The 18,253-nt window shown below is 42.9% G+C and overlaps 2 protein-coding genes across 6 annotated transcripts in view; one reads left to right on the top strand and one right to left on the bottom strand.

The window, feature by feature from the left end:
* LOC137416241 (DNA-directed RNA polymerases I, II, and III subunit RPABC3) overlaps positions 1 to 4,447 on the top strand; it is an 890,838-nt gene extending 886,391 nt beyond the window's left edge. For all 4 annotated transcript variants that reach the window (XM_078778747.1, XM_068101779.2, XM_068101777.2 and 1 more), the window contains one exon: positions 3,879 to 4,447. In XM_078778747.1, coding sequence (XP_078634873.1) covers positions 3,879 to 3,996 — 118 coding nt within the window. In that variant the 3' untranslated portion in view covers positions 3,997 to 4,447. The remainder of the gene's footprint in view (positions 1 to 3,878) is intronic.
* A 9,321-nt stretch (positions 4,448 to 13,768) lies between these two features.
* The window catches only part of LOC137420917 (endonuclease domain-containing 1 protein), a 59,680-nt gene continuing 55,195 nt past the window's right edge, over positions 13,769 to 18,253 (bottom strand). For both annotated transcript variants that reach the window (XM_078778599.1, XM_078778638.1), the window contains one exon: positions 13,769 to 14,641. In XM_078778599.1, coding sequence (XP_078634725.1) covers positions 14,476 to 14,641 — 166 coding nt within the window. In that variant the 3' untranslated portion in view covers positions 13,769 to 14,475. The remainder of the gene's footprint in view (positions 14,642 to 18,253) is intronic.

Raw genomic sequence — 18,253 nt, 5'->3', positions numbered from 1 at the left:
TTGAAATACGTTGAAAAAGTCAAAACTTCACATGGGGTATACTTACTTTTTCACGTGACTGTATACAAGTATACAAGACAGTAGCCCGCACAATCACTCGGTTTTCGATTTTTCGATTTCCGATCATGGGGGATCCCAGGGGGAAGGTGGGGGGGGGGGGGGGGGGGGTGGGGGTGGGGGTTACATTTTGGATTCCTACTCGTCCCTTATTTACCAACAGATAGCCGGCTCAGAAGTTCAGACGTCACTTAGCCGGCTCAGAAGTTCCACGAGCACAGTGGCGCCTAACTCGGCAACTTGCTTTATACACATCATTAAAAGTAAATAATAACAAAGGTTTTTTTCACAGTGCAGTCGTCAGATTTCCCAAATTACTCAGACAAAGACCTTATGATCATTAATGACGGGTTTTCTAGGGTGGTCCCTGTCGAGTTTTTGAAGAGAAAGTATTCGGAAACAGACTGCTGCCTCTATCACTCCAAAAATAAATATAGCATAACCTGCCTATAGTTTGAAGCAAAAACATGTTCACTGATTATGTGCTTTTATAATACATTTATCATGGTAGTTAGAAAGTCTACACCCCCATTCAGAATTTTCACCTTTTGTTACCTTATACTTGTAGCCTGGAATTAAAATTCATTAAAGCACACTTTTTCCACCTTTATTTACACATCGTAACCCACAACTTCCAAGTGAAAAACATATTCTACAAATTTGAGAAAATTTATTAAGAATACAAAACTAGAATATCCTGGTTGGATAAGTGTCCAAGATAAGTGTCCAAGTGACATTATGGGGTTTTATGTGCAGATCAATGACAAAACAAAAATCTCAATTTCATCCATTTTAATTCAGGCTGTAACACAATAGACTGTGAAACGGTCAAGGGGTGTGAATACTTTCTGAAGGTACTGTAAATAGCTCTTTTAAGAGCCAACACATGGTGCAATCCGCAAACCTTTTGCTTTGCAACAACAACTACTTTAAAAAAAAACAAACATTTTTTCGTGTTTCACTTACTTTTACATCTTCATTGAGATTTCCAAATTAATATACATTGTGTTGGTGAAGTGCAGTCGGACACCAACATTCGCGGTCCAAACATTCATGGGTTCCTCTTATTCGTGGTTGATAAATTGCGACCTGCTTCTACATTCACGTCCCTGTGTCTCGCGTATTTGTTGTTTTTGCGGGTGGAAAAAAAGAATTCCCGCAATCCGCAAGCTTGACAATTATTGTAAAACATATGTTCCATCAGCTACCAACAAAGCAACTGGACATACGCAAAATACATATCTTCCACGAGCTGTGAGCATGACCTGCTTCTACATTCGCAGCCCTGTGCTTCGTGTTTTCGAGGCAACATAAAAATAATTTAGCCGCGCTATAAGTGAGCTTCGCGGGATATCCCACCATTCACACTGTGAACAACTTCATGGGATATCTCACCATTCACACTCGAAACAACTTCATGGGATATCCCACCATTTACACTGTGAACAACTTAATGGGATATCTCACCATTCACACTCTAAACAACTTCATGAGATTTCCCACCATTAACACTGTAAACAACTTCATGTGATATCTCACCATTTACACACTATAAACATAGCTTCATGGGATATCCCATCATTCACACTGTAAACAGCTTCATGGGATATCCCACCATTCACACTGTAAACATAGCTTCATGGGATATCCCACCAATCACACTGTACACATAGCTTCATGGAATATCCCACCATTCACACTGTAAACAACTTCATGTGATATCTCACCATTTACACACTGTAAACATAGCTTCATGGGATATCCCACCATTCAAACTGTAAACATAGCTTCATGGAATATCCCACCAATCACACTGTACACAAAGCTTCATGGAATATCCCACCATTCACACTGTACACATAGCTTCATGGGGTATCCCACCATTCACACTGTACACATAGCTTCATGGCATATCCCACCATTCACACTGTACACATAGCTTCATGGAATATTCCACCATTCACACTGTACACATAGCTTCATGGGGTATCCCACCATTCACATTGTGAACAACTTCTTGGGATATCCCACCTTTTACACTGTCAACATAGCTTTGCAGGATATCGCACCAGCTGTGTCACACATCATCCCCCGTGAGTTACTGTACAGAATGAAAACACTCCACCGAATCTATTGGCACTTTTCCACCGTGGTACCATACCGTATTGTACCCAATATCAATTTTTTTGTTTTTCCATTGCCAAGCGAACCGTACCATACCTAAGTACTCGTGCTAAATTTGGTCCCTGCTATGGATAGGTACCAATCGAGCCGACCCCGGACCTATGGGCCGAGCTAGCAATACTGCAGACCGATTGATTAGGGATTACCGCACCATACTGTACAGTGCTGTACTGAACCGTACTGTACAGTGCCATACCATACCGTTCTGTGCAATGGAAAAGCGGCATATTAGTGCAATTAACTGTCCCCCTTTTCCCATTGAACCAATGCCTCGACATTCGCGAGATTTTCCTCAACATTCGTGGGATTTTCCTTGACATTCGTGGGATTTTCTTCGACATTCGTGGGATTTTCTTCGACATTCGTGGGATTTTCCTCGACATTCGTGTGATTTTCCTCGACATTCGTGGGATTTTCCTCGACATTGGGGGGATTTTCCTCGACATTCGTGGGATTTCCCTTGACATTTGTGGGATTTTCTTCTAATCAGGGACTTCCAGAAACCTATTCCCCCTTTTCCTATTGAAGGAATGCCCCCACATTTGTGATTCTGACATTCGTGGGATTTTCCAGAAACGTATCCCTCGCGAATGCCGGGGTCCGACTTGTCATCATGCTGTGTTTTCATTAAACCTGCCATCAAAGTGACCGGAAGGCACGCCTAGTTATTCCAAAACAAGGAGAGTTTTCATTCTTACTTTTGAGCCAAAGAAATGTCCATTTAAATCTGTGTATATATTTATTAATTGCGAAAATCGAAGATGTTTCAAGTATATTGGTTGGTCGTGTGCGTTATTCTGTCTGTCTGTCTGTCTGTATGTCAATCATCACAATTTCAAACCGATCTTCACAAAACATCACAAGATGGTAGAGTTGGTCATAAACAAGAAGCTTATTGATTTTAAGATCCAAAGGTTAACATCGGCCAACGGTCAACTGTTTCTTTTCAAATTTCTAAAATCATCAATTTTCATTCGAATGACTTGAAATTTGAGGAGGATTTGCAGATCAGGCCATTGATTTTAACCACTAATTATTTTTGAGGTCAGCCTCGGCCAAAAGGTCAACATAGGCCAAAGGTCAACAACTTAGGTGAAGTTTCTAAAATCCTCAATTTTCATCAGACTGACTTGAAATTTGAACAGGATTTGCATATCGGGTCACTCAATCCAATCACCAATTTTTTGGCGGTCAAAAAGTCAATAGATCAACATAGGCCAAATGTCACCAACTTTGTCAAATTTCTAAAATGCTAAATTTTCATCCGACTGACTTGAGATTTGAAGAGGATTTTCATATTTGGTCACTGAATTCAACCAACAATTATATTTTCTGTCAACATAGGCCAAAAGGTCAATATAGGCCAAATTTCTGAAATCCTAAATTTTCATCCGATTGACTTGAAATTTTGAGAGGATTTTCATATTTGGTCACTGATTTCAATCACCAATTCTTTAAGGTCAAATTTGTTTTATGGATTTTGCAAGTGTCATGCAATGCATGACATCTTCCTTGTTTATTTATTCACTGGTGTTTTAATTGTGCATACCTTGGCGACAACTCACCCTCACAATCCAGCATGTGCAGCACCTTAGTAATACCCCTCTCTTACCACCCCTCTTATTTGCCTCCATTAGAGCAGCGTACGTGTCCTTTGGTGGACTTCTAATGAGACTCCAAGGTGATGCGAACAACCTTCATGGTCTTGTCCCTGGGTCTCGACTCTACTTACTGCTAAAGAGACTGGCTTTCTAGAAACTCTTACACACTGAGCCTCGAGATTCCCTTTGGCTCAGCAAACAATTTGCTCAGGAAGTATCACGATCACCAAGTGGATCTTTCGGACAAATCTGCATGGAAGAACCAAAATATCACCAGTCTAGTGTGTACAATCGTTCCCATCGTCCAATTGTGGTGTTCACGCAGATGATATCTCCAAAATGAGGTCAAGCACCCCTTGATTCTTCTGTTGTTCAAACACATGTGCTGTAGCTGCAAATGACTTTCTTTGTGTTGCCATGGTAACCACAGATTGTTATACAGGAAGCCAGAGGAGAATGACATTAAAATGTACCAGGTGGGTTTAGAATGCATGGATGTTCATTTGAAAACACCTATTTCACCATATTTTGTTTATCAGTAAAAGATTTTTTGCTGTCTATATATTCTTCACACAAGAAAGAAAAAATAAATATTGTTGATGTTACGGATCCGTTTTGGTGAATTATGAGGGGAGATCTCACAATCGCTTCCCCGATAGACGTCCTGCAGCCGCCGTCCAACAGATAACTCCACGGTGTGATGGGTTGCTAAGCAACCACAGATGCGTCTGAGACGTTTAATTTAAGTAGGATTCAGCGGCCAAATCCCGCTTTACCTTCCCGGCAAATTAAACACCCCAGATAGGGAATTGTGCTCCCAACGTGCCACCAATATCAAGATACGGTCAAGCGTTACCGAAGGTGGACACGCTGGCTACCTACTACCCAAAACGGAACAGCGGGGGACAACCACCTGTTTTGCAACACACTATCTTGAATCGATAGAATCTGACAACTGGATAGTTTAGAAAAGGGTTGTTATTTAATTTAGCAAAAGGCATGTGTTTAAAAAGCAAGCAGTCACAATAGAAAACCTTAACAACGCACAGAAGCTCCTTATACGGCCAACTTGTCACAGACACATCGGTGCCACTTTCATTCTGGGGAAAAGGAGAGAAGTACAAGGACAGATAGATAGAGAAGGTAATGGGATGTATTTCCGATGCCTCGCTAACCCGCATGTCAACCGGCTGGGTGCCCGAATGGGATGGAGCGGGGAAGCGGGTGATGTGCATGCTTGGAAAGGTGCAGAGGGTGAATGTGCGAGTGTTAGATTAGGGATGTGAAATGTGAAAGTCAGTTAACCGTAAAAAGGACAGTTGGCGCTTTGTTAATTGCTCTGCTTCCAAAGGGAATGAGGTAAAGTTAGAGAAAGTAAGAAGAACGTCTGTGTGGGTCAATTTGTCTGGCGACTGTGCCGAGGAGCTTTTGCTCGATCGGCTTTTCTGCCGAGGACTGGTCCTTGTGCACGCTGGTTTTCCCATCAGGATTCAGTCTTTTTGTTTGTTTGTTGTTTGTATTCAAGATCGAGGCTCGTGTAAGAGCTAACATCAATCACAAAAAAAACGGACACACAAAACATACAATAAAGGGAGTGGGAGACAAGATGGGGCGAGAGAGGGAAGCACACAAGTACAACAGCAGAGAACAGGGACATCGGAAGATCTGTGGGAGGGAGAGGGCTTGAGGGGGGCAGGAGGCATGGAAAGGCAGGGGGGGGGAGGGGGGAGAGGTATAAAACACATGGACACTGCTAGAACTTCCAGGAAATAAATCGGTATTCCAAAAAAAAGTTAATCTGGGGGTGAATTAACGGGGGTAGAGGAGATCAAGGTTTTGGATGGGGGAAGATAAGAGATGGTGGTGAACAGCTGTTTTAAAGACCTGGAGGGAGGAGTGGGATTGAAGAGAATGAGGGAGTTTGTTCCAGACGTGGGAGTAAGAGGAATGAAGGAGTGGAGGTGAGCAGAGAGTCTTGATTTTGGCAATTTCACCAGGAGAGGGTTGCTGGCAGATCTTGTCCGACCTGTGGGAATATTTGGGGGACAGGGCTTGGTGAAAGGCCCTCACAATCAGCTTCATCGCGGGAGATTCCAATGATTTTGAAAGCTTTGGTTTCAACAGCGTGAAGCCGAGCTAGGTGTGAGGCAGGAGCACCGGCCCAGATGGGAGGAACAGTATTATATTGAGCTGCGGATGAAAGCCTTGTATGTGGTGAGGAGCTCAGGTGTGCCAAGGAGGGAATTCGCACGACGAAGGGATGCCCAGTCGGCGACTGGCTTTGGCGGCCAGCTTGGAAATATGGTTTTCCCAAGAAAGATCATGGCAGATAGTCGGACCCAAAAGCTTGAGCGACAGAACTTCTTGGGGAGTTTTTGCATTGTTGCACAGAACTTCTTGGGGGGGATTTGTTTGGGGAGGACTTCATCTGGCCTGGGCGCAGATGTTCAGAAAGCTTAAATAAATGAGAAGATGGATGCTCAAAGAGCTGAAATGACCAAGAATATTGATGCTCAGAGGGCTGAGGCCAAAAACATGAAAGGACAGATGACTGGACTTAAGGAGGAAATTGCCAGAATGTATGCCGAGGATGTAATTGAACCCTCTGATGGAGCATGTGCATCACCAGTGGTCCTGGTGCGGAAAGATGGGACAGTTCGATTTTTACCTTCGACCACAACACCCTGTTACCTTCTACCACCCGCTTTAATTGAATCAACAGGGTCTAAACACCCTCCTCCATCCCCCTCCTTCCCCTCACCCCCCCGACTTGCATTACATATATCACATGCTGCCATACGTAATATGTGTCCACATAAATGGTTTACTTATCAGATGTAACCTACAGTCAACTGTTCAACTCTATACATTTTGTTTAAATTTTTATTTTATGTTGCCTTGGATATACTCATATTGCCATGGATATTCATTGTGAGTAGTATAGACAGGAGAGATCCAGGACAGGACAGCTCAGGCCACCCTACCCACATTCCCCACATCCCCTTACCCCCAAACCGAAACTGTTGCAACTCAAAAACAGGAAGTGACTCACCACAAAACGAAAGTGACCAATTAATTATTATTATTTTCAGATTTCATGATTTAAAAAAAAAAAAAATGTGATTTTCAAAAAATTTCCGATTTATCATTTTCCCGATTTTCACGATTTTTGTGATTTTCACGATTTCCCCCAAAAAAATAATTATAACAACCAATTTTTACCCGTATGATTTTAAAAAAATATGAGTACAACATTGCAAGTTTGCGAACATTTGTGAATATTTGTATATGTTTGTGAACCTTTGTGACCGCGAATGCGAATTCCTACCAGGAAAACCCAGGCTTACCACGGGTAATGCTATATAGAAACCTTAAAATACCATCGCTATATAGAAACCCCCACCCCTTACATATTACAAACTAATCCTTAAAATAAAAAAAATTGATTTTTAGTTTAAAGAAACATTGTTACGGAATCCGGACGACGGCACTCCCCTTACCGAGGGGTGTTTAATCCCCTCGTCGTTAAGCTGGCCGTCTCCATTCCTGGTACTTGTAACGCTCCTTTGCAGGGGGGGGGGGGGGGGATTGATCAGGGTTATTGGTCCAGGTCTTAGCCCGAATACCTTTATCAATCCCTCCGCAAAACAGGGAGACAAGTACCGCTCGAATCCCGGACAAGATGGTATTTTGCCGAGCGGTTTAGCAGTCCGGAATCCGGGCCGTTAGCACTAGACTAAACCCGATTGCGAAGCGGTTCGGCCAAAATCGCGCCACAGGAACTCAATGGGGAAATCACGAAAGCGGTCAGATGAGAAAGAAAGCCAAGGTTAGGAGGAACAGATATTTATTATTATTATTTACACAGCCAAAGAAACCAAAGGAGAAGGAAAGAAACGAAAGTAATTTACAGAAGAAGAAGAAGAAGAAGACACAGTGCAATCCTTAGCTTATACAGTCTTACTTAAACCCAGACAGGACAACACAAACAGACTCACACGAATAGGGAATTGCAGGTAGGATTGGCTGGAGGGAGAAGAAGGGCCCGTGCAGGGCGGCGGGCTTGGATGCGAGCGGCCGCCGACTTCCCGCACTCGGGTTCACACAGCAGGTTTGCTCGAAGCAGCACGTCAGAGCTGTACGCGGCTGGGGCTGTTTGAAGCAGCGTCTCTCCTCTCATACCTCTGCAGGTTGCGCGTCTCTCTCAGGCCTCGCACGTCCTCTGCCTCATGCGTCCGCTCTCCCTCATGCGTTCTCAAGGCGTGCTCCCTTACTCATCTGCTGGTGGGGGCTTCGTGCGACGGGTTATATGGCCACGCCCTTGGAACCTTTGCGAACCTGCCAGATGTTTCGCTCCACGCCCTCTCAAGCCATGCCCACCGATTCCTGGTTGGTCGTAAGGGCTTTCTGGCTCCACCTTTTTATGACGATGGGCGGGCCACGCCCTTCTTCTCCGGCTTGACCATGTGCGTAATGGCGGCGAATGCTGCTGGTAATGTAGGCGAACGCTGCTGGCAATGGAGTTTTGGGGCAATTGAAAAGGGGATCTATCTTATTTGATTTGATGCAACGCAAGGTCAACTACTGGAAACACATCCTTACCTGACACACATAATAATGAAATAACTGTTAGAAGGGCCTATGATTTGCTATGTGTTGCGATGGACTAACTAAGGTGCGATTATTTCATTTAACAGCCAATTAAGGGGAAATGTACATAGGGGTTATTTATAAAGAAATTTAATACTAAATTTCATGTGAAGGTTCTAAAAACTGCAACAATATGATTAATAAAATCAGTAAAACTTATTGCAATGTTTGCGAATATGACTATAAAAAAAATTATAAAAGGCAGCTTCCATCCAACAAGCACACAGCCAAGTTTTCACAAATGATAGCCCCACGTAAGCCCAAAACATATTGTAATATTTGTAAACATGATTATAAAAATAATTACAAACGACACCTTCAATCCCACAAACACAAGAGTGTTTACTTTTCACATTTGACAACCGTGCTGACACGAGAAATGAAATATTGTGGTGCTTGTGGTGAGTTTGTCTGGAGGAGCACCTTTCCCACCAATCTTAAATCACAAAAACACATAAAGTTGTTGGGGTACACGATTAAGGACACTGATGGGGCATTTAGGGGACATATTAAAATAAGGATTTTTAATTTACCACCCCCAGAACCAAAATCAATAGCTGAGGCAGTTGAAACAGTCAAACCTACCGTTAAAAGCTATGTAAATAATATTTTGGGTGAGATTAACCCCCTTAAATTTTATATGGGAGTAAAAATGGAATTGAAAAAACCAAATACTGAAATAGGGGATCCTATTATAAAACGCTATATGAGAACAAAACCTTACTTTATCGCATCACTCCAGGGGTTCTTATTAACGGACGTTTATGATAAACTTATAGAACAAGAAGAACAGGTAGATCATTCGCCTGTGGGTAGTGGATTTACTATTACTAAAATACTTTTCATCGATATACATGTTCTAAAATCAAACCCCCTAAAAGCTTCTTCTTTCTTACATTGATTTACCAAGCGAGATAAAAAATAAAACGGCAATTATTAATATTCAAAACAAAGATCATAAATGTTTTCTTTGGTCTGTTCTTACACACCTACATCCTATTGAATTCATCCCGAAAGGGTATCGCATTATGATAAATATGAAAATTAGTTAAATGTTACTGGTTTACCATTTCCAATGTCCATGAAAGATATTCCTAAATTTGAGAAAATGAATAATCTATCGATTAATGTTTATGGTCTAACGGATAAAAACAACGTTCAGAATTTGTACATTTCTGATAATGATAAAAATGATGAAACTCAAATTAACCTTTTATATTGTAATTCAGGAGAAAATTCACATTACGCTTACATCAAAAAAATTCAAGATTAATTTCTTCACAAGCAAGTCAACATCAGGGTAAAATATACCCCTCTTTGCGATGTCACTCCCTCACCCACAGGAGCCAAGAAGCGTTAAATAAACACTTAGAATTCTGTTGTAAACATAAAGCCGTCAGAATTATTACACCTGAAGAAGGTTCGAACATAAAATTCAAAGATTTCGATAAAACTATAAAACACCCGTTCGTGATATATGCTGACTTTGAATGTGTTCTTGAAAAGATAAATAACGCTTCTTCAAAACCAAACGAAACATCCACGAATAAATATCAAAAACATACTCCTTGTGGTTTCTGTTATTATATCAAATCATCCGTTGGTAACAAATACAACAAACAAGAACTTTATAGAGGAGAAGATGTGGCTTCTGAGTTTATGAAACGATGAGAAAAGGACTGTCTTCGCTTAAGAAAGATAATGAGATTAACCAATAAACCAATGAACCCCCTAACAAAAGAAGAAGAAACAAAATTTAACCAACCAAATTGTATCTGTCATATTTGTGATAAGAAAATAAATTTGGAGGATGATCCAACGAATGTAAAGGTTAGAGACGATTGTCATCTCACTGGTAAATATAGAGGACCGGCTCACAATGAATGTAATCTTAATGATAAAACCCCCAATTTCATTCGAGTCTTTCTTCACAACAACGCTCATTATGACACACATCTATTTATTAAGGAACTAGCAAAGACATATGGGAACATTTCGGCAATTCCTACCACACATCAGGACAACATTTCATTCACAAAAACAATCCGCACAAAAATAGGATTTGTGAAAAAAAAGGTAAAGATATATATGATACGACTCAAATCAGGTTTCTTGACTCATTTAAATTTATAGCAAGTCCATTATCTACCTTGGCATCAAATAGGAAAAACTTTCCGTGTCTTTCAGAGTATATATCAGATAAAAATAGAAATTGAACTCTTATCACAAAAGCGAATATACCCGTATGATGACATGGATTCATTTGAGAGATTTAAAGAAACACAACTTCCCCCAAAATAATGTTTCTATAACAAGTTAAATAAATGTCATATAACCGATAAAGAATATACTCAAGCACAAAATATTTGGAAAACGTTTAACATAAAACACCACTTGCCAAATGCACACATTATCCATGCCAGATGCGCAAACCATCCATGCCAAATGCCCACACTATCCATGCCAAATGCGCAAACCATCCATGCCAGATGCGCAAACCATCCATGCCAAATGCACACACTATCCATGCCAGATGCGCAAACCACCCATGCCAAATGCGCAAACCATCCATGCCAGATGCGCAAACCATCCATGCCAGATGCGCAAACCATCCATGCCAGATGCGCAAACCATCCATGCCAAATGCCCACACTATCCATGCCAAATGCACACACTATCCATGCCAGATGCGCAAACCATCCATGCCAAATGCAAACACTATCCATGCCAGATGCGCAAACCATCCATGCCAAATGCAAACACTATCCATGCCAGATGCGCAAACCATCCATGCCAAATGCACACACTATCCATGCCAAATGCACACACTATCCATGCCAGATGCGCAAACCATCCATGCCAAATGCACACACTATCCATGCCAAATGCACACACTATCCATGCCAGATGCCCACACTATCCATGCCAGATGCCCACACTATCCATGCCAGATGCCCACACTATCCATGCCAGATGCGCACACCATCTATGCCAAATGAGCACACCGTCCATGCGAGACGCGCACACTATCCATGCCAAATGCACACACTATCCATGCCAAATGCCCCCCATATCCATGCCAAATGCACACACCATCCATGCCAAATGCACACACTATCCATGCCAGATGCCCACACCATCCATGCCAGATGCGCACACCATCCATGCCAAATGAGCACACCGTCCATGCCAGACGCGCACACCGTCCATGCCAGACGCGCACCCCGTCCGTGCCCGACGCGCACCCCGTCCGTGCCCGACGCGCTCCCCGTCCGTGCCTGACGCGCACCCCGTCCGTGCCCGACGCGAACGCCGTCCGTGCCCGACGCGCACGCCGTCCGTGCCCGACGCGCACGCCGTCCGTGCCCGACGCGCACCCCGTCCGTGCCCGACGCGCACCCCGTCCGTGCCCGACGCGCACACCGTCCGTGCCCGACGCGCACCCCGTCCGTGCCCGACGCGCACACCGTCCGTGCCAGACGTGCACACCGTCCGTGCCAGACGTGCACACCGTCTGTGCCCGACGCGCACACCGTCCATACCAGGCATGCACACTAGCCGTCCGTGCCCGACGCACATGCCATCCGTGCCCGACACGTACACCATCCATGCGCACACCATCAGTGCCAGATGCGCACACCATCCATGCGCACACCATCCATGCCAAAAGGGGCTCGGAGTGAAGAAAACAAAGGAGTGGTGGGGGAACACTGGTGTGAACATGACATGGAGAGGATACTTGGGTGAGGGTGTGGTAACCTGGATCTGGTGTGTCGGGGAACCCTGGTGTGAACATGACATGGAGAGGATACTGGGGTTTAGGGTGTGGTAACCTGGATCTGGTGTGTTGGGGAACCCTGGTGTGAACATGACATGGAGAGGATACTGGGGTGAGGGTGTGGTAACCTGGATCTGGTTTGTCGGGGAACCCTGGTGTGAACATGACATGGAGAGGATACTGGGGTTTAGGGTGTGGTAACCTGGATCTGGTGTGTGGGGGAACCCTGGTGTGAACATGACATGGAGAGGATACTGGGGTGAGGGTGTGGTAACCTGGATCTGGTGTATGGGTGGACCCTGGTGTGAAGATAATGGGGTTAGAGAGTTTGGCACCGCATTCCCAAACACAATACAAAAAGGGGAGAATTTAAGAATTCCAAGGGAAGAGAGATGAAAACAGACATCAGGATTGAGATGGCAATAATGATTAAAGGGCCGAAGGCAAACAGCTCCATTATTCAGGGAATTCATGGAATCTTGTGCGGAGTTTTCTGAGGAAACCGGGACAGAATGTCCTGCAGGTTCCTTGAGGATAACCTCACCTGGATCACCTCACTGTTGGATTGACCGTTGGCTGCTCTGGTCAGTGTAATTAAAATGACCCCACATGACGTCACTCCTAATTGGCTGGCAAATTTAAATCACATTGACTGCTTCATTCACACACCACACAGACGTCATGTTACAATATGGGGTTTGTGTTCAGTGTTCGATTCACACACCACACAGACGTCATGTTACAATATGGGGTTTGTGTTCAGTATTTGATTCACACACCATACAGACGTCATGTTACAATATGGGGTTTGTGTTCAGTGTTCGATTCACACACCACACACACGTCATGTTACAATATGGGGTTTGTGTTCAGTGTTCGATTCACACACCACATACACGTCATGTTACAATACGAGGTTTGTGTTCAGTGTTCGATTCACACACCACTCACCCGCCATGTTCCAATATGGGGTTTGTGTTCAGTGTTCGATTCACACACCACTCACACGTCATGTTACAATATGGGGTTTGTGTTCAGTGTTCGATTCACACACCACTCATACGTCATGTTACAATATGGGGTTTGTGTTCGGTGTTCGATTCACACACCACACCCATGTTACAATACGGGGTTTGTGTTCAGTGTTCGATTCACACAGCACATACACGTCATGTTACAATACGTGGTTTGTGTTCAGTGTTCGATTCACACACCACTCATACGTCATGTTACAATATGGGGTTTGTGTTCGGTGTTCGATTCACACAGCACATACACGTCATGTTACAATACGTGGTTTGTGTTCAGTGTTCGATTCACACACCACTGACACGTCATGTTTCAATATGGGGTTTGTGTTCAGTGTTTGATTCACACACCACACACATGTTACAATATGGTGTTTGTGTTCAGTGTTTGATTCTTGAAATGTTAGTTTCTCACTTCTTTCAACAATCGTGTTTTATTTTGTGAATATTACAATTGAGACACAAAGATGTTTGAACATTTCCACTCTTTATTTTTAATATCACACCTGAAATCATTGTTCATTGATTAATCCGTAATGTACCACCACCCAAATGGAATAAAAATCAATATTTAGATTTGTATTTTCTATCACATATGAAATCATTGTTAATTGATTAATCTGTAATGTACCACCACCCAAATGGAATAAAAATCAATATTTAGATTTGTATTTTCTATCACATATGAAATCATTGTTAATTGATTAATCTGTAATGTACCACCACCCAAATGGAATAAAAATCAATATTTAGATTTGTATTTTCTATCACATATGAAATCATTGTTCATTGATTAATCTGTAATGTACCACCACCCAAATGGAATAAAAATCAATATTTAGATTTCTATTTTCTATCACACCTGAAATCATTGTTATTTGATTGATCTGTAATGTACCACCACCAAAATGGAATAAAAATCAATATTTAGATTTATATTTTCTATCACATCTGAAATCATTGTTAATTGATTAATCGGTTATGATCCCATACAGAAAGATCATTCTTGTTTTAACAGTGAAGTGAACTTTTCAAATCGTTGAAAGACCCAGTGTAGCACACCCAGAATGACAACCAGCATGACCGGTGATGAGGTCCTTGTGGGAAGGCCACTGTTACCAAGTGAACAGGTGTTCCTCTTGCGGTTACAAAGGTGAGTGAGTGACCGGGACCAAGACTATTCTTCAAAGATCTTTACTTTTATACGCGGAGATGCGTCAGGCTTTAGAATATCATTCTCAAAGTTGTGTAGATCCTGCCAGGTTTTCTTCATCTGTATTGTGCTCTGTTTCTTGTTCGCTCCCCAGAAAACAAATGGCTCCCCGACAATCTTGCCGTTTATCCTAGGAGGTCGGGCGAGGGAGAGGGTTTTCATGTAAATCATACAAAAATACACCACAAGTCCTTCAACCACCTCGGTGGTGTATGGGGAAGGGGTCCTGGAAAGGTAGTCACATAATTGGAGAGAGAGAGAGAATGGGGAGAAAACGAGAGAACAGGCCTCGTTTCTATTTTAACGGCCTTGGTATTGCTTGGCCATGAGCCTGTAATGTGAGGGAAACAGGAAAACAGGGAAGGTGTCCAATTTCAAGGTGTGAGTGATGTGCTGCTGTTTGAATGTCTCTTCCATTGTTCCAATCTTACACCATCCCGTTTTGTCGTCGGTAGTTAAGGTGATCATTGTATTTGTCGGTAAATCGTTCACCAATTAGATAATCCCCGAGCTCTTGCTCTGTGTTATGTTCATGGGGTTTGTTGTGTTCGATAATATTGTGAAAGGATTGTGCAATAAGGAAGATACACTCGAGGTGTATCTCCATGGACTGTCGGTTTGGCTGTGGGACCAGAATAACTCCTTTTTATTTATTTTCTTAGTTTTCTTTTCATTCTTCTTTTTAAAAACCTTCCTTGGCTACCTTCGTTTCCCCCTTCGAGGCCTCTTCATAATATCATGGGTGAGAACTGAGTGCATGGCTGGAGAAGGAAATGAAGGAGAGGGAGGAGGAAGATGCGCACGTGGCTGGTGTGGAGTTTTTTTTGCCGGCGAGAGTGTTGGCAGGAAAAGTGAAAGGCAGCAACAAAGAGAGGGACAAGTGCCCGGTTGTGCAGCAGGGAAATCAACCATATGTGGAGAACTTTGGTGATCCCTCCCGATGGCTGGCAGTGGGAGGCACGGTTCGCGTAGGAGGGACACGTGCGGAACTAGTGAGGAAGAAGGCCTATGAGGCGTCGGATAGCAAAACGGGAGAGCGCAGAAGCGTGTAGTGCTCGGCGAGTATCATCTTCGCCAACCAGAGGAAAGGTGCTGTTTCCTGGTGTTGCAAGATTTGGAGGAGTTGTGCGGACCGAATGGGTCATGGAGTGTGGGGACATGACCTGAGGAGGAGAGAGGAAGGTGAAGAAGCCATCTTTGGCGACTGGGACGGGACCGGTGGAGTCATCCAAAACAGGCTTGAATCCCTTCCCCATAATTATCTTTCAATCACAATTTTTTTATTTTTTTTTTATACCTGGGCAAATATTATTTTGTTATTTTGCTTACTCCTCCCCCCACGCAGCCCCCTGACCCCCACCCTTTGGGATTAGATCGGGATATCTGTTGGATTTGGATGTTTGTTTGATTGATGTCTCGTTCGGTGCCTGTCTGTTCTTCTTTAATGAATTATTATTTCCACATGTGCATGGAATTTTCCTTTTTTTCTTCTTGTATGGCTTGGTCGTATATTCTGCGGTTTGGTTTATCCTGAGTGAAGGATTTGTCCTCATTTTTGAACTTGCATTGCTTTGCTGTATTGGGATACATTTGCATACTGTGTATCGCTGAGTGGGGGTGAAGGGTTGCGTAAGCACTCTGATAATCTCGCTCGGTCATATCTGGCTGCTTAAACTGCGTGACCTTCGAAGGCTTAATTATGCTGCTTAATTATGTGTATCTGTATTATATACAAATGAGATAGCAATGCGATCTTCGAAGAGAGAATATGAACAAAAACCAATAGCGATGGAATGTGAGGTACGTAGAGCCCTGAAAGAAGCTGGTAAGTGGAAAATCAGCTGGTATCGACAAAATTCCAATATAACGCTTTGAGGTAGTTGGAGAGGAGACAATAACCACTTTAACAGGTATCATCTGTCCATCGATCTGGAGCAGGATTGTTTGGCCGAACAGGTGGAAGCTGTCGGTGTACATACCATTGACAAAGAAAGGGGATCGAAGAAAATGTTCAAATAACCGAAGGATTGTCTTGATTTCACAATTGAGCCGAAGGATTGTCTTGATTTCATATTGGAGCTGAAGGATTGTCTTGATTTCACATTGGAGTGACATATTACTGAAGATCATTCAACACAGAATTGAAGATTTAATAAAGGGAGAAACACCTGTTGATCAGGTTTCAGAAGAGGAAGAGGTACTGGCCATGAAATTGTAAATATGAGGTGGAGTATGGAAAAAGCAAGGGAATATCAAAGGAAGGGAATATCAAGGGAAAAAGCAAGGGAATATTAAAGGAAGGGAATATCAAGGGAAAAAGCAAGGGAATATCAAAGGAAGGGAATATCAAGGGAAAAAGCAAGGGAATATCAAAGGAAGGGAATATCAAGGGAAAAAGCAAGGGAATATCAAAGGAAGGGAATATCAAGGGAAAAAGCAAGGGAATATCAAAGGAAGGGAATATCAAGGTAAAAAGTAAGGGAATAGCAAAGGAAGGGAATATCAAGGTAAAAAGCAAGGGAATAGCAAAGGAAGGTGTATCTCTGTTTTATAGATCACTTGTGGTTTGGCTGCCTCACCGCACGTCACTACAGAGGCACGGGCTTGTTTAAATTGAGGATAATGCCCTAACTGTACCCGAGTTTCTGTGTTGTCATGATTTACACCAATCATAATGCAAACATTTATTTTGAACAAATTTATTTCTAATATTGGTGATATTATTGGTGATAATTTATTTCTAATACAAGGGGGTATTTGAGGTATTTTGGATCTTTTGGGTCTTCATTGTCTTTAATACTATTTGGGGTCTTTAAGTGTATTTTATGTCTTTGGGGTCTTTTGGGCTCTCTGAGTCTTTTGGGTATTCAGGGTCTTTTGGGTTCTCTGGGTCTTTTGGGTCTTCGGGTTATTTTGGGTCCTCTTGGTCTTTAAAGGTCATCTGGGTCTTCATTGTCTTGATGGTCTTGGGGTTGTCAATTGGGGGGGGGTGGGGTTGGGGGGGGCGGGGTTGTCAATTTATCAAGTTTCTTGTGAAGTGCTCACCAAGTGGTTTAAGCATTCGAGCAAGCACTCCATTCAGCACCGTTGATAAGGAACGGCCGGCTTGGCAAGCGTTGCTGGCTGCTTGGTAAATAAACACATCCTGGATTTCCTCCCTTTCAGTTTAGTGTTAAACAGCAGTAGCGACTGTTTAAAAAGCTAATCATACGTGTTTGTGGTTTATAATATTTTATTTCTGGTAGTGACGTTTGTTCAAGCAGGAAAAACACTTTGGGGAGGGGGGACATTATTACTATTAATATTGTTTTGTAATAACATTAATATTATGCTATTATTAGTTTTGTTATTCGAAGCAGCCTTGGAAATACACCACAATAAAGCAACTTATCACAGATATACACCTCAACACGCAACCCCATTGGTGTGGAAAACCCCATTGGGAAGGGGGGTAAATCTAAATGAATTCGCTACAACCTTCATTGTGTGACTCTTCGTCCTCCTGCCAAGTTTGGTACTCCAAACTTTACAGGGAGGACTTTGGGAGAGCAGTACTTCATCAACCTATGGATGAAGGCCTTGTAGGTGGATAAGACAGGTGTGCAAGGAAAGATTTGCATGATGCACAATGCCCAGTCGGCGGCTGGCTTTGTAGACCAAAGTTGGCCAGGGAAAATAACAGGGAGCCAAACAGGACAAGCTAGTCGTATCACATTCACTTCAGAGCTGTCTCTGCTGGGTG

This window comes from Myxine glutinosa, chromosome 1 (genome assembly GCF_964187855.1).
Source record: "Myxine glutinosa chromosome 1, kmMyxGlut1.1, whole genome shotgun sequence".
NCBI classification, from domain to species: domain Eukaryota; kingdom Metazoa; phylum Chordata; class Myxini; order Myxiniformes; family Myxinidae; genus Myxine; species Myxine glutinosa.
The sequence above is the reverse complement of the archived record's forward strand: the minus strand, read 5'-3'. Positions and strand labels throughout refer to the sequence as shown.